This window comes from Syngnathus typhle, linkage group LG11 (genome assembly GCF_033458585.1).
Source record: "Syngnathus typhle isolate RoL2023-S1 ecotype Sweden linkage group LG11, RoL_Styp_1.0, whole genome shotgun sequence".
In the NCBI taxonomy this organism is placed as follows: domain Eukaryota; kingdom Metazoa; phylum Chordata; class Actinopteri; order Syngnathiformes; family Syngnathidae; genus Syngnathus; species Syngnathus typhle.
The window spans coordinates 14394856-14408833 of record NC_083748.1 but is presented as its reverse complement, the minus strand read 5'-3'; the positions used below and the strand labels follow the sequence as shown (position 1 = coordinate 14408833).

The 13978-nt window shown below is 48.3% G+C and overlaps 1 protein-coding gene across 5 annotated transcripts in view; it reads right to left on the bottom strand.

Moving 5' to 3' along the window:
* cadpsa (Ca2+-dependent activator protein for secretion a) overlaps positions 1-13978 on the bottom strand; it is a 42628-nt gene that overhangs the window by 27160 nt on the left and 1490 nt on the right. For 3 of the 5 annotated variants that reach the window (XM_061291990.1, XM_061291991.1, XM_061291992.1), the window contains exons 2-13: positions 10280-10393; positions 9821-10153; positions 9059-9139; positions 8624-8860; positions 8393-8514; positions 8073-8184; positions 7794-7933; positions 5684-5750; positions 4041-4149; positions 3744-3956; positions 2136-2272; positions 1881-2068 (exon numbers count right to left, since the gene is read on the bottom strand). In XM_061291990.1, coding sequence (XP_061147974.1) covers positions 1881-2068; positions 2136-2272; positions 3744-3956; positions 4041-4149; positions 5684-5750; positions 7794-7933; positions 8073-8184; positions 8393-8514; positions 8624-8860; positions 9059-9139; positions 9821-10153; positions 10280-10393 — 1853 coding nt within the window. Of the gene's footprint in view, positions 1-1482; positions 1645-1880; positions 2069-2135; positions 2273-3743; positions 3957-4040; positions 4150-5683; positions 5751-7793; positions 7934-8072; positions 8185-8392; positions 8515-8623; positions 8861-9058; positions 9140-9820; positions 10154-10279; positions 10394-13978 lie in introns of all 5 variants that reach the window. The other 2 variants (XM_061291994.1, XM_061291993.1) reach the window with 2 other exon arrangements.

Here is a 13978-nt window from a genome sequence, read left to right as displayed (position 1 = left end):
CAGCCAGCCAGCTCTTTTTTGACATGTCCTTTCAGTGGCCAAGTGTTTAGGAGAAGCTCTTGCTAAAAATCACGGCGGTGTTGGATATGATCCAAGCGTGCCGGTCGCTTGGCATCATTGCTCGCTAATTGGGGCATCCCCTCGACCTGATCCTTTTCGAGAGACATTGCTAGCTGGAGACTGACATTTGACAAGACGTCTCGTCTCATCGGCACAAATGTTGAATTGGTCAAGCGGTTGGCACTAAAAAGAGCAAAACGCATTTGCTTGGCTCATCAAGCAATAAGGAGTAACAAGGGTAGCTTCTTTGGAATCGGAATGCATTTGGAATCAAGACATCAAAATGCTGAACGCAATGATAGCAACCTAGTGGTATCTTCGAAATCCATATTTGTTTTGCCATGGGTGGGGCTGGCAAACGGTGTGGTGGGGTGTCAAAATGCAAAAAGCCCATATTAAACGGCGGGAATTCAAAGAGGGACATTTCACACTAATTAGGAAATTAGGACTAACCCTAACCACGACTCCCCCCCCCCCCCCCCCTTTGCAGTAGTAGCAGCGGCAACACGTTGTTCTTTGTCAGCTCCCTCATGTTTGGATAACCTGATGAGCGAGCTCACAGCTTCAGTGAAGACAAGTGAATGAGCCATCCGTGACAAACAACAAGCAAGAAATTCCTTCCAGGTATCGGAGACACGTGTCATCCATCCTTCATTCATCCCAAACACTAGCCTGGGAAATGATCTCAAGAAGAGACAAATGCGAAAATGCCAAACACAATGTCTTCCCAAAGACCATCTGGGCATCTTCCATTCCAATACCTGATGTGTCCTTCAGTCACGTATTCGGTATCTTTTAAAAGTCCATTGGAATTGACATGACACCAATCTGGACGCGAGTCAAGTCGCGACACTGAGAAAGGGATCACAACTCAGTGCATGGTATTTTTGCCAGTTGTCCGGTCGAGGTGTGTGGCTTTCTTTTGGTTTTCTCTGTGTGAGGACAACATTGGCAGCAGAGATGTTCAGCCATCGCAAGTGACAAGCTGTCAACCTGTCATGGCCGTCCGTGCCTGCCTCAAGGCCATTTGGAGCAAACACTCCATGTGTGTGGATGTCACTCTTTTGGATCAATTGTTTGATACACATGTACACGTGGAAGACGGCCACGATGACATTTGTTCTGAAAATCAGTCCACAGTCAACTGAACTTCTTTCATCAACACCACAGTCTCCCTGGAGATTTCCGAGGAGCTCCAAGCCGCTTTGACAATAGATTGAATGATGCGACTTTGCACACTACCTGAACGCCATTCTGCTCATCAAAAATGCCAATCAAATGTCCACTGAAACCCAAGTCTGCGGAAAAGGGAGCTACTCTCTCGCCGCTAGCAAGCGCTCCTCCGAAGAACGTGAGAATAGAAGGGTGAGCTAGTGAACCTAAGTGAGGCGTTCCCCTAAAATTCCAGGAATTTCAACTCACCTTTTTGCTCCTGAGTCAAGCGGGTACCTGAGATCTCGTTTCTTCATCAACTCAATGATTCTGAGCTCTTTCCTAATGCTTTGGGGAGAAGAGGGGGAAAGCGCTCGCTGCACTTGGGCCTCTGGTACCGGCCAATTGAACAAGTGCGCTGACGCACGCTGACTAACAGCGCTTGGGAGCAATTGGGTGGACAATCAAGGGCATTTTGGTCAAGTGGACATGGTTAGGAAGGAGGTGAAAGAGACGAGAGAAAGAAGAAAAACGTCAACATGTAAACAGATACGTACGGTGGCAATCAAGAACACACTGGTGGCTCCCTCCCTGCCCTCGTTTCACCCGCATCTCAGAAGCAACAAAGGTCAGTGCGGGGGTGGGGGGGGGGGGGGCAATCTACGTACCTATTTCCGTGGACGTGGGAAGCGCAGAAGGCAAAGCTGTAGTGTAGAAGGGTGGGGTCAATCATGGCGCCATTCTCCGCCCTCTCCAGTAGATCACCCAGATAACACAGGTGGCGATGACAGCCTCGAACTCCGTAGCGCGCGCAGTATTCGTCCAAGACAAATACCTGACCGGGACTGAACCAGCCCTGGACGCAACACACGCAAGATACTACCGATGCATGCACTCCGGGTACCGTTGTGGCATTTGCTTACCAGACACGAGTAGGAGTCATTGAGTCTGTGATCCAAAGTCAGGCGCTGGACCAGTTCAAACAGCGACGCGTGGTCAAAGTTACAGGGATTGGCCGAAATGAACTCGTCCATGCCGTGCTTCTGGGCTCGGTCCGCATCTGCGCGCAGGACGCGATGGCAAGGAAGGCGGGAAGGAGGAAAGACGGAATGCAGGGAGGGAGGGAAGCAAGCGAGCCGGGGAAAAAAAAGAAAGAAAGAAAGAAAGAAAGAAAGAAAGAAAGAAAGAAAGAAAGAAAGAAAGAAAGAAAGAAAGAAAGAAAGAAAGAAAGAAAGAAAGAAAGAAAGAAAGAAAGAAAGAGGGAAGGAAGGAAGGAAGGAAGGAAGGAAGGAAGGAAGGAAGGAAGGAAGGAAGGAAGGAAGGAAGGAAGGAAGGAAGGAAGGAAGGAAGGAAGGAAGAGAAGAGAAAAAATCATTAGACAGAATTGTTATTCAAATTGACTGTTGGCAAAAAGTGGCAAGGATGTCGCTGCTGTAGGAAGAAAGCTTCCACAAGGTTCCAGTGTACCGAAGCACAAATGCACTTTGCGTACGCACACAAGTCAAGGTGGCCAATTCAAATTCCAAATATTCATCAAAAGATTTGTCATCTATCGTCCTCTTAGCTGCCGAACGACAGCAAACGGGCTGCTAGTCAACAAACAAAACAAAAGAGGCCCCGAGCGACTAAATCACCATGCCGCCAGCAGCACCCCCCAAAAAAGACAAATGAATACATTGAAAAAAAACAAAAAGCCAAATCTATAAAAAAAAATGACATTGTGCCCCTTTGGAGTGACTGTAGCTGCTGGCCTGTCAGCTCTGTTTGATGTGAGTGAGAGGGAGTGGAGGCATGCAGGAGGGATGGACAGTAACTTGCAGTGACACCCCCAGCCGCCGCCGCCGCCGCCGCCGCAACCCCCGAACCCTGACTGGAGAAGGAAGGACGGCCCTGACAATGATTGACGCCTACTATTTTTTCTTTTCATAGAGAGGATCCAGGACGTCTCGGCCGCACCGCTGCTGCGTGCTCAAAAAGACCTGTAGAAGGCATTTTCAATAGAATGTCCTTTCAAATTCAAATACAAAGAAACAAAAAGCACAGAGGCCGATCGTAACCTCGAGGAAATATTCTGGATATTTGGTCAGTAATATTTGCTTCTGGGCCAGACACAACAAACGCGCGGGCGGCCATCCCATCGGAAAGACTCCAAACAACCTTTTCCTCGTTTGAAGTTCAAACTTTGAACAAAAGAGAGGCGGGAAAGCACTTACCGTTCAATCCAGCGATAAGATAGCGGGCTCAAGGTTACAAAGAGGAAGACAAGGAAGAGAAACATAAAGACACGCACAACAGCAAAGCCACTCACACTTGAATGGACAGCAAATTGACAACAGAGAGCCAAGCAGACAGCGTCGTGCGTGCCTGCGTGCGTGCGTGCGTGGGTGCGTGGAGTGTGTGCAAAGACAACATCATTTCCTTTTCCCGACCCCTGACTACTTTTTAATCAGGTCTGTGTGTGTGTGTGTGTGCTGATTCGAAAATTCATTGGCAATAATGATCATTTAAGAAGTGACAAGTGAAGCCCTTACAGAACTGAGATATGGGCGCGTCAAGCTGCGGAGCCGTCCCCCCTCGAGAGTTTAGTTTCTGGACTTGGGTCGGAGGAACCGGCTTGTGGGACTGGCCGGTGGCCCGGTACATGGCCTGTACCCATAGAATCCGGTCCTGCTCGTCATCACTGGCAAATATGACGGTGTCGCCCTCTTTCACGGCGTTAAAGAATGTCCGACCGCCGTCCAGGCCTGGAGGGTGCATGTACGTACGTGATTATCAAAAGTGCAAGCTGACAGGAAAGTGCCAACGACGTGAATACTTTGGAACCTCACCTGGCTGGGGGTCCGTGTAGTCCACGGTATAGCCGTCCAATTGGAGCAGCTCCACTGGCTCGGCTTTTTTTTCTCTGTAGCTGCACATGGCAAAGGTGTACTGACTCACCTGGCGTATGGGAGCAGATAGCAGATAACGTAGTGCATTATTCTTATTTGGGCATACATCAAATGCATCGTGGATGACTTTCCCCCAAAAGGAAGGCCAGCCACTATTGGCTGTCTTTCCTCTCAAATTGAAGGTGCCGGCAGCCACAGCGTACGGCGGGCGCTAAGAGCAAACGTGGCTGCTACGGTGGCTGGCAGTCATGCCAGCCTGTCGTCGCAAATCAAGGGGCCTGGCCAATCAGACGCTATCGCCGGCCGGCCACCTCTGTTGCTGCGAGTGGCAGCTCTCACTCTCACTGCAGCTGCATTCTGGGTGTGCCTGCGTGCGTGCGTGCGTAGACGTGTGCCAAATGACATTCCAAACGACAACACTGATGACACCTAGGGCCATGGGGGGACTCCACAGCAGTTCTCTGGCCTTTAGGAGACCGACCGCAAAGGCAAATCGGAGACTAAATTACAGCCCCCCCCCACACCCCAAAACACCATTCCTTTCTCCCAATGGGTTGAGGTGGGTGGATGGATGGATGGATGGATGGATGGATGGATGGATGGATGGATGGATAGATGGATAGATGGATAGATGGATGGATGGACGTGATGACAGCAAGAAATGCACTGAAACACACATTTCAGCTCATTGTTGCTTTGAGATGTTCATATAAATTTAAAAACGATGATTGTAATTTAGTTTTTTCCCCCCTGCTCATCAACAGAGACCAGCCTACCAGTGTACTACATGTGCACACACACACACACACGCACACGCACACACGCACACACGCACGGTCATGTCGATTGACCAGCATTTGTCAGTTGCAATATATTTAGCTAGAAGCAACCAAGAGGCTTCAAGTTGGCAGTGCTCAGGCTTTTCTAGCTCCAAGTGTTAGGCCAGCTAGTGTTCATTCGACTTTGTCAATCCCCTGTCAACGTGTAGCTCTGAGACATATTCTCTCGGACGCACAAGAGACAAGCAGGCAGGCTCAGGCAGGCAGCAACCCCCCCCCAACCCCCGCCATGCCACGCTTGTCTATGTCCCGATGCAGTCACCGGGAAATGGCTGCTACCAGCCTGTTCCGCCCCCAAACTCCCTCCCGACAAAAGTCTGTTTGGCTTCTCCATCATTCCTTTGACAGCCAAGGGACGACAGCTTGGCTAAACTTGAACTTTAAAGCTCCCTCCTGCACTGTCTTTTCGACAACCACAACACAAAGCTGATTTTAAAGCTTGATCAATCTTTTCCACGATGGATTACCAACTGAAATAAATAAAATCAATCAAATGAAATGGCAAAAAAAGTTCAATAGAAAAAGATGTCTTTTTTTTTCTCCTGGACTTGCAATTTATAGAATGATGACATTCACTTTTATTATGAATAACGAATTGATCACTTACACACACTTGTTTGAAATACAGCATATAGTAATTATGTAAATGTAACAAATGAATCCATGTTACATAATCCCAATATAGACGTGAATTCTTTGTATTGATTTGAGTCCCACTTAAGGAACTAAGGCTTTAATGCTTACCTGAACTAGAACAAAGAATCGTTTCTTCCATCTTTTCCATACATTTTTGCCAATGGCCCATAAATACCTGTGGTAAGAAACAACACATCACGAAATCAAATGATGAATGACATTTCCAACAGTGACACTTGGTGTGTGTGTTTCTGAAACGGCTCAAATCAAACTTTGCAACTTTTTGTTGTTACTTTGATGCGAAAAAGTCTCACCCACATAGCGAGCTGGGAGAAAAAATGGACTGAAGTCTATTCCACTAGGACACCATCTGGCTAAAATGGACTATTACAACCACGTCGAGGTTATTTTTCAAGCTACACAAGTTTGAGTTTCCGAGAGGACGCAAATTAGGAATGTTCTGAAGATATCATATAAAATGAGAAAGAAATAATAATAATAGATCATATAAATAGATGGAAATAAGTCATCAACTATAACAACAAGAATAATAATGATAATAATCATACCAATAATAATAATCTGAGCGTTAAGGAGACTAGAGTGTGAGGGATTTTATTTTAAAAGAACATCCGACGTCCCCCCCCCCCCATTCGCTCGCGCTGACAGGGTGACTGTGAGAAACTCTGTCAAGCTTGCTTTAGTCTGCCTTTCCCTCTGGTCCTTCTCTAGGCTGTTTCTGTTTGTCGGTCGAAATGAACCAGCATCTGCGAGGTAACTCAAAAGAGGCTTGCATCTTTCAGTCCAGTCTGACAGCCTCCTATTTATGTGACAGGAGAGCGGGAGAAGGGCAAACAGAAAGGCAGGCAGGCAGAAAGGCAGACAGGCAGAAAGGCAGGCAGGCAGAAAGGCAGGCAGGCAGGCAGCCAGGCACGCAGGCAGAAAGGCAGGCAGAAAGGCAGGCAGGCAGGCAGGCAGCCACGCAGGCAGCCGTGCAGGCAGGCAGCCACGCAGGCAGGCAGGCAGGCAGGCAGCCACGCAGGCAGCCGTGCAGGCAGGCAGCCACGCAGGCAGGCAGGCAGGCAGGCAGCCACGCAGGCAGCCGTGCAGGCAGGCAGCCACGCAGGCAGCCACGCAGGCAGGAAGGCAGGCAGGCAGCCACGCAGGCAGGCAGCCACGCAGGCAGGCAGGCAGGCAGGCAGGCAGGCAGGCAGGCAGGCAGCCAGCCAGCCAGGCAGGCAGGCAGGCAGGCAGGCAGGCAGGCAGCCAGGCAGGCAGGCAGGCAGGCAGGCAGGCAGGCAGGCAGGCAGCCAGCCAGCCAGGCAGGCAGGCAGGCAGGCAGCCAGCCAGGCAGGCAGGCAGGCAGGCAGGCAGGCAGGCAGGCAGGCAGGCAGGCAGCCAGGCAGGCAGGCAGGCAGGCAGGCAGGCAGGCAGGCAGGCAGGCAGGCAGGCAGGCAGGCAGGCAGCCAGGCAGGCAGGCAGGCAGGCAGGCAGGCAGCCAGCCACGCAGGCAGGCAGGCAGGCAGGCAGGCAGGCAGGCAGGCAGGCAGGCAGGCAGGCAGGCAGGCAGGCAGCCAGGCAGCCAGGCAGCCAGGCAGGCAGCCACGCAGGCAGGCAGGCAGGCAGGCAGGCAGGCAGGCAGGCAGGCAGGCAGGCAGGCTCTGCAATACTAAAGTACTGTACAGGACTCAGTCATGGTGTGTTGTGAAAACACTTTCTTGTCATATCCAGCGTTTTTCAAAGTGCTCCACTGAAATGATTCCGCTACTGCAAGACTTCAATAAACAGGTGGAATGTCTCTTTTTTTTAAATTTTTTTTAGCCACGGGATTTCCACTTGCGCGTAACAAACAAAGATACGAGGTTAAATGCCACACAACGTAGGTGTTAAGCAAGATGGCGGCATTTTCAAATACTGTGTTTCATCCACTTGGAGGCGCTATTGTCACATTTATGAATGACTTGAAAGCAGGGATGAGCATTCACCAATTTTTGGGATACCGACCGAGCTGAAATCTGTCCAAAATGCCTTGACTAATAATTGCTACGGTAATAATAAAAGATATTATCCATGTGTGTGAAGACACTGAGCGTGTTAACGATTGCTCGTATTCATTTGTATTAGTTTTTTTTCCCATGTCACACTGGGGGCTGGCTCCCTATGTTGACGGTAAGTAGGGCAATAGGACAAAAAAGCACTCCAGTCCAGAGATACTTACCCGCAATGCTTCATGTTCTGGGGTTTATCCATGCGAATAGCCAATCGGATCTTCAGGTCACTGTCCGGGCATCCTTTCGAAACGGACATTTTGTGCATCTCGGACTGCTTGGGACTGTTAGGAGTTGGATGGAGCACAACCTGCAAGTGAGTATTGCATGACATTAAAGGAGCCAGTAGGAATTGGTGGTGGAGGAGCTGAAAGCGCACAGCGCGAGAGAGTTGGGTTAAGGTCAGGGTTAGGGTTAGGGTTAGGGTTAGGGCCGGCCGGCCAATTTACCCTTCCGAGCTCCTTGTCCTCCAGGGCCAACACTCCGGTGCTTTCGGTGAAGAGCTTCACTTTGACAGCAGGTAAGGGCTGCGTGGTTGTGAAATCCCCCTGGGTGCCCCAACTAGAGACAGATGAATGAAGTGAGGATTTCAGATCCATAGTTTTGCGCTGCGATTCACAGTCCAGACCAGAGCGTTTTTAGTCTCCCAAAAAAACCCAAGGCATTTGTGTCATTTCGCCACAAGGTGGCAGTACCACACCAATATTTCCATTCATTTTGAAACAGCTTGGCGTCAAGAGATAAAAGAAGAGGTCCAAAGTTGACTTGCGTGGGTTTCGATGCCTCAGCCTGGTCCGTCTGCAGTTTGTGCCCTCCCTCGACCTCCATGGTGCAGTAGACGATTCTGTTTGGAGCCAAAGACTTAAGACCCTGCACCTCCATGATGACCACCTGCAAGACACAACATTGCAATCAGAATGATGGCAAAGAATTGTGGAAAAAATAGTATCTATAAAACCTATAAAAACAAAGCCTCTCATTCATCAATGAGCGTACCTACCTCCAAGGTAAACGACAGCACCACGTCTGATTTTGAAAGGTTGTTCTCATCCTCCTGCCCCATGTCCATGATTGATGTGTTGTGACCTCGTTTGAGTTTCTGCAGTTTAAATTCTCCACCTTTAGACACGGGCATGCTCTCCAGGTTGGCCATTAGCAAGTTGACCGATGAGCGCAGTTCTTCCACGAACATGGCCTCCATCTCCCTCGAGGCGAAGCGGGGGAATCTTCCGCCCAGCTAATTGAAACGGGAAGCGAACGTATCGATTTGCTGTTCACAATAATCCAATGACAGACAATTCAGCTTTCAACCAATCAAATAGGTATCATCGGCCGGCCCGACAAAGCGCCAAACGAATGCATTCACATTGACTTTGGCTGGCTACGCACAAGAATTCCACATGTGTTGTTGTCGTAGGAGCCATACTTTGCTTACCCGAGTTATCTGATCTGCCATTTGTAATCGTCCATCCAGCTCTCTTCTGATTTGGGCTGCCTGCTCATCTGGGTTGTCCAGCTGTGGAAGAAAAAGTGTTGCGGTGGAATTTTAGGGACAACAATTGCTTGATGGAATACATACAGGAAGTGGGTCACTGTCAAAGTGGTGGTGAACTCGCTAGCACGCACGCTCGCTCGCACGCACGCGGTGGACCTGCGGTCATTGCCAGCACAGCCAGTGAGGCCGACAAATTCATTCGTGCCGTTGCAACGGTGGCTGCATGTTGATTCGGATTTGTTGAGTTAGCGTGGCAAAGCATGGGAAATGGAAAAGAGCGGCCGCCTCAGCGTACAGTCCCCATAGCAACCTCAGATAAAAGCCACCAAGAGTGTGAGCGTGCGAGCGCGCGCGTGCCTTTGGAATTGTTACGATGAAGCTACACAGCTTCAGCATCAGCGCAGCATCCCTAGTGGCCATCGAGAAATTCATTGAGGTTAAAGGCAACGAGGTCTTTTTTCCTCCCAAATGTCTTTTGTTCCTTCTGTCTATTGTATCAGTAAGCAGGGACGGCTGATTGCTCGACGGCAGCCAAATTCCGGAGCAGAAATATCGACTCTTTTCGGTCGGCTCACGATGGAAAACGGAGCGGTCGATCCACCCGATCGCTAGTTAGGTATTTGCTGTACTTTACTCACTCCCTGGCAACCCAGTTAATATCTAAGCCTGGAATGAGTGGATGCAGAGTGAATGCAGACTTACCTGGCAGGCATTGTATAGAAGTTGGTGCTCAAACTTCTTGATCCCTAAAATCTGTTGAAACATCTCATAGAGCTGGTCTTTGCTGAGGATCAGTTCCGAGGCAGCGCTGGCGCTCATTCTCTGTTGGTGTTTCCCGGGGTCCTCCTCGCCACGGTAAATGGTGTCAAACTTAGCGATCCATGAGCTGAGGACAGTCTCTTTGCTCAAGCCGTCAATTTCTGGCAAGCTGCGCACCCGTTTCTCAATGTGCTTTTTAAAAACCTCACGAGAGTCGCTGGCGGAGCAGCCGCCGCTTTGTACCATTCGAGACACTCGGTCGCTTTTGAGAAACACCTGGCAGATCGAAACAAAACCAGACAGAGGGACAGGAGGAGAGATGCCACGTAGTGTTGCTTCAAAGAGACGGACGGACGGACGGACGGACGGCCGGACGGAGAAAATGAACATTTCTCTACTCACCTCATAGTAGCTCTGGACGGCGTTGATGAAGGCCTCATCGGCGACAATCTGTGTTTCTCCATTGAGGAAGGCCTGAAAACGCTCTTTGACTGTCTGCAGCTGCTGCTTATTGATCTAATACAAAGGTACAGATAAAAACACGTGAAATATGAGATCTCGTAGCGCAACGTGGTCATATCCATTCGATATCAATTGTGTATTTGACCGCATCTAGGAGCCTCGTACCGAAACGGTATTGCTCCAAACGAGCGACCGATGAAAATGACTCCCCGTTCATAGACACTGGCCAGTGGCCGTCCGAAGCCCTGGTAACTGTTGCCATGGCCACCGCGCCACAAGAAGTAGGATGTGATTACGGCTTCCTTAACGGGGGTCAAAGTTCACAGCTGCAGGGGAACCATCCATCTGTCTTCTACTCTTAATCCATAGAACTATTGTCAAAGTGACGTTCAGACTTTGGCACTGATGTTTGACTCGTACGGCCGATGTCATCTGATTGTCATTTTTTTACATTTCTTAATTTATTTTTATATTCATGCACTGATCAGTTGGCACTTTTTTAAATTTCGTTGTACATGTGTGACAATGACAATAAAGATCTATTCTATTCTATTCTATTCTATTCTATTCTATTCTATTCTATTCTATTCTATTCTATTCTATTCTATTCTATTCTATTCTATTCTACGATTGGCCGACAGAGAGTATAGGTCAATCAAATAACAACGGCGTCGTCAATAATATGCGACGTCAAGGAATCCAAAGAGGAGCTCGCAAAAATGAGATGGTGATCATTGCAAAATGAAACGCTTTGAACTGCATTTGGATGCTTCTGTAAACAGAGAGATGGATCTTCTTCTGTACTACTCTCAAACTTAGGGTTTCACCATTAGAACACTCGGGTGCTTACAGTCACTTTGTCATTTGGTCGCCTTGGGAAAGTTCCCCTGAGCCGCTCGCTCGGCAGCCATGAAGTATTTCCGAGAGCTCGTGATCCACTCTAGTAGTGCATGTTAAGAGGCATCTGCTGGCTGTCAAAAGTGTCAAAAGCGCCACGTCTCAAGGCAGGGAAAACACACCAAAGCAGCACACCGAGGTTCGAGCAATAAGTTGTGAAAAAATAACCCACACCTGTGGACCGACCCAAAATATTGATTTGTGAGGGTGGGGAAAAGCATGACATTTACTAAGGCGTTTGTGTGACAGTCAACCAAAGCCAAAAATCAGATGTGTTCAGCTCTCTTTTGGAGTGTGGCTTTGGTCAACGTATTCTGCAACAATTACAGTTAACCTTTTAATTCTCAAATGATTGCTTGTTTTTCTTGCAGCCTTATCTTGATATTAAAATGTTCATCGAGATGGGGCCATTTGATAGTGTTTGACAGGAAACACAGAAGCGCAAATACTACGTACGCAGGCACGGGGAGAACATGCAAACTCCACACAGGAAGGCCAAAGGCAGAATTGAACCAAGCGAGAGCAGACATGCTAACCAGTGCTAACCAGTGCTAACCACTGTGCTAACCAGTGCGCTAACCAGTGTGCTAACCACTGTGCTAACCACTGTGTGTTGTGGCTTCAAACCCCGGCCGGCCAGGTCATAGCAAAGACTCTAAAAATGGGACCCATTGCCTCCCTGCTTGGCACTCAGCATGAAGGGTTGGACTTGGGGGGTTAGATCACCAAATGATTGCTGCTCACTGCTCCCCTCTCCCCCAGGGGATGGATCCAAATCACACGGGGATGGCTTCAATGCAGAGGACACACTTTTCACTTTTGAACCACTGTGCTAACCACTGTGCTGCCCATATGCAGCAAACAGTGAGATCTTTGGCTGTGCTGCCCATATGCAACAAAGTGTAGTGGCCGTATGAAGCAAACGGTCCAATCTTTCCCTTACTACCGGAAAGACTGCATGAGCAAAAGCAATCGCTTTGATTGTACAAGAAAAGAATCTCCCTAATGCTGCCATTTGGGTCTTTGAAAACAAGATCAGACAGTGACTCCACCTAGTATCACCTGCTGCTATCTTTCTTTCAATAATTGCTCCAGCCAGCATGGAAGCTGGAACAGAGATGGATGTGGTTTCATCCGATAGTACGTATATCACAGTGTGAAAGCAGTTCCAGATCACGTTGACTTTCTCTCTCTAAATTTTCCAACGGTTAGCAAGACATAAAGTACTTCAACAAGAACGGGTCAAATAGTCGAGAACATTTGTGAACTGTTTCCACTGACAAACATTCTTCAGGGCTTCACTACAAGGCCCAATACACAAATGATTTGTCTTGAAGTATTGTATTTCAATGGAGCACACCGTGCAGTTTTCATTTTGCCAATGAGAAAAGAAATCCATAAAACACAAATGCACAATTGTACCTCCAATAGTAGCATCGCTCAAGAACGTACACAGGCAAATGTGATTGCTTTCACCCTCCTCATTACGGTGGTGACATAACAACAAATCCCAGATTACACATGGGCAGACTAGCAAAGGATTGAAAGAGCAGAGGGAAAGAGCTGCTATCTAGAAACAAGGCCTAGTACATACGTACACTAGCCCAGACTGTATGTACTGTAAGCCTTCAAATCTGCCACGGCCAAATAGTTCATCATACTAAAAATGGACTTTAGGAAGACCTCAGTTCATCACAAATGATGATGACCGTAATACGAACTTTTGCCGTCCATTTCCCATATTAGAATCGATCAAGCGTGGCTACCATATCAGTGCCAGCTACAGCTTTCCCATTGTCTATGAAGACGTGCAGAGTTGAGATGCTAATTGTCCTGTGGTCTCATACACTGATGAGTATCAGTCTCAATAGATTTGATTGGTATGGTGACTCACCCACGGCCTATAATTATAGCACACTCATTGCCTCGCTCGCCTCGCCTCGCCTCGCCCAAGTGGATGCGTGTGCTCAAGCATGTGTTGTATGTTCATATGTGCTAGTGGGTGCTTCAGTAAAAACACAGCAGGGCAATTTAGGGTGAGCCTTTCATCATTACTAGCTTACATGCTGTCCTCGTGAATTATGCAGACACCACAAATTGTTACCACAGACGGAGGCACTTGTGATGGGAGTGTCATCTTTTTTTTTCTTCTTCTTCTTCTCCTGAGAGACAGAGAACGGGCTCTAGAGGCACGGATCTCCAAAAAAAGCCGTCTCTTCCGCGCTCCATCTTTTGAATTGCTTCAATGACCTTATGAAACAATTATTTGTAATATGAATGACTCTTTTTTCTTTTTTTAAATCCATTGTTTTTGCATGATAAATCTTGCTGTATTAATTCACATCTCTAAGCGCATAATGTTTCCTTTCCATATCTACGTAAGAGAAGATGTAGAAATCTTGCAACCCCACAAAAATCACGAAAAAGCCATAGATAAGCCGCGCTGGACTATTTGCCGCAGGGTTCAACGTTTGTGCAAAAAGTAGCGGCTTATAGTGGGAAAAGTACGCCACTGAACCAACGCTACTTGTAATGTGAACGGACAGGCGTACGCGAGATGCAATATGGCCGTGTTGGCCCGCACGTCAAGTCCTTCAGTCGACACTAGACCTGGGTGACGGACGAGTATACACATGGCAGAAAAAACAGCTCACACCCTCTTTTTTTTTTTTACTTTCTCGTCCCTCGACCATCCCGTCAATGGGACAGAACATCCAACTCTGCAGACTTCAGCCTCAAAAT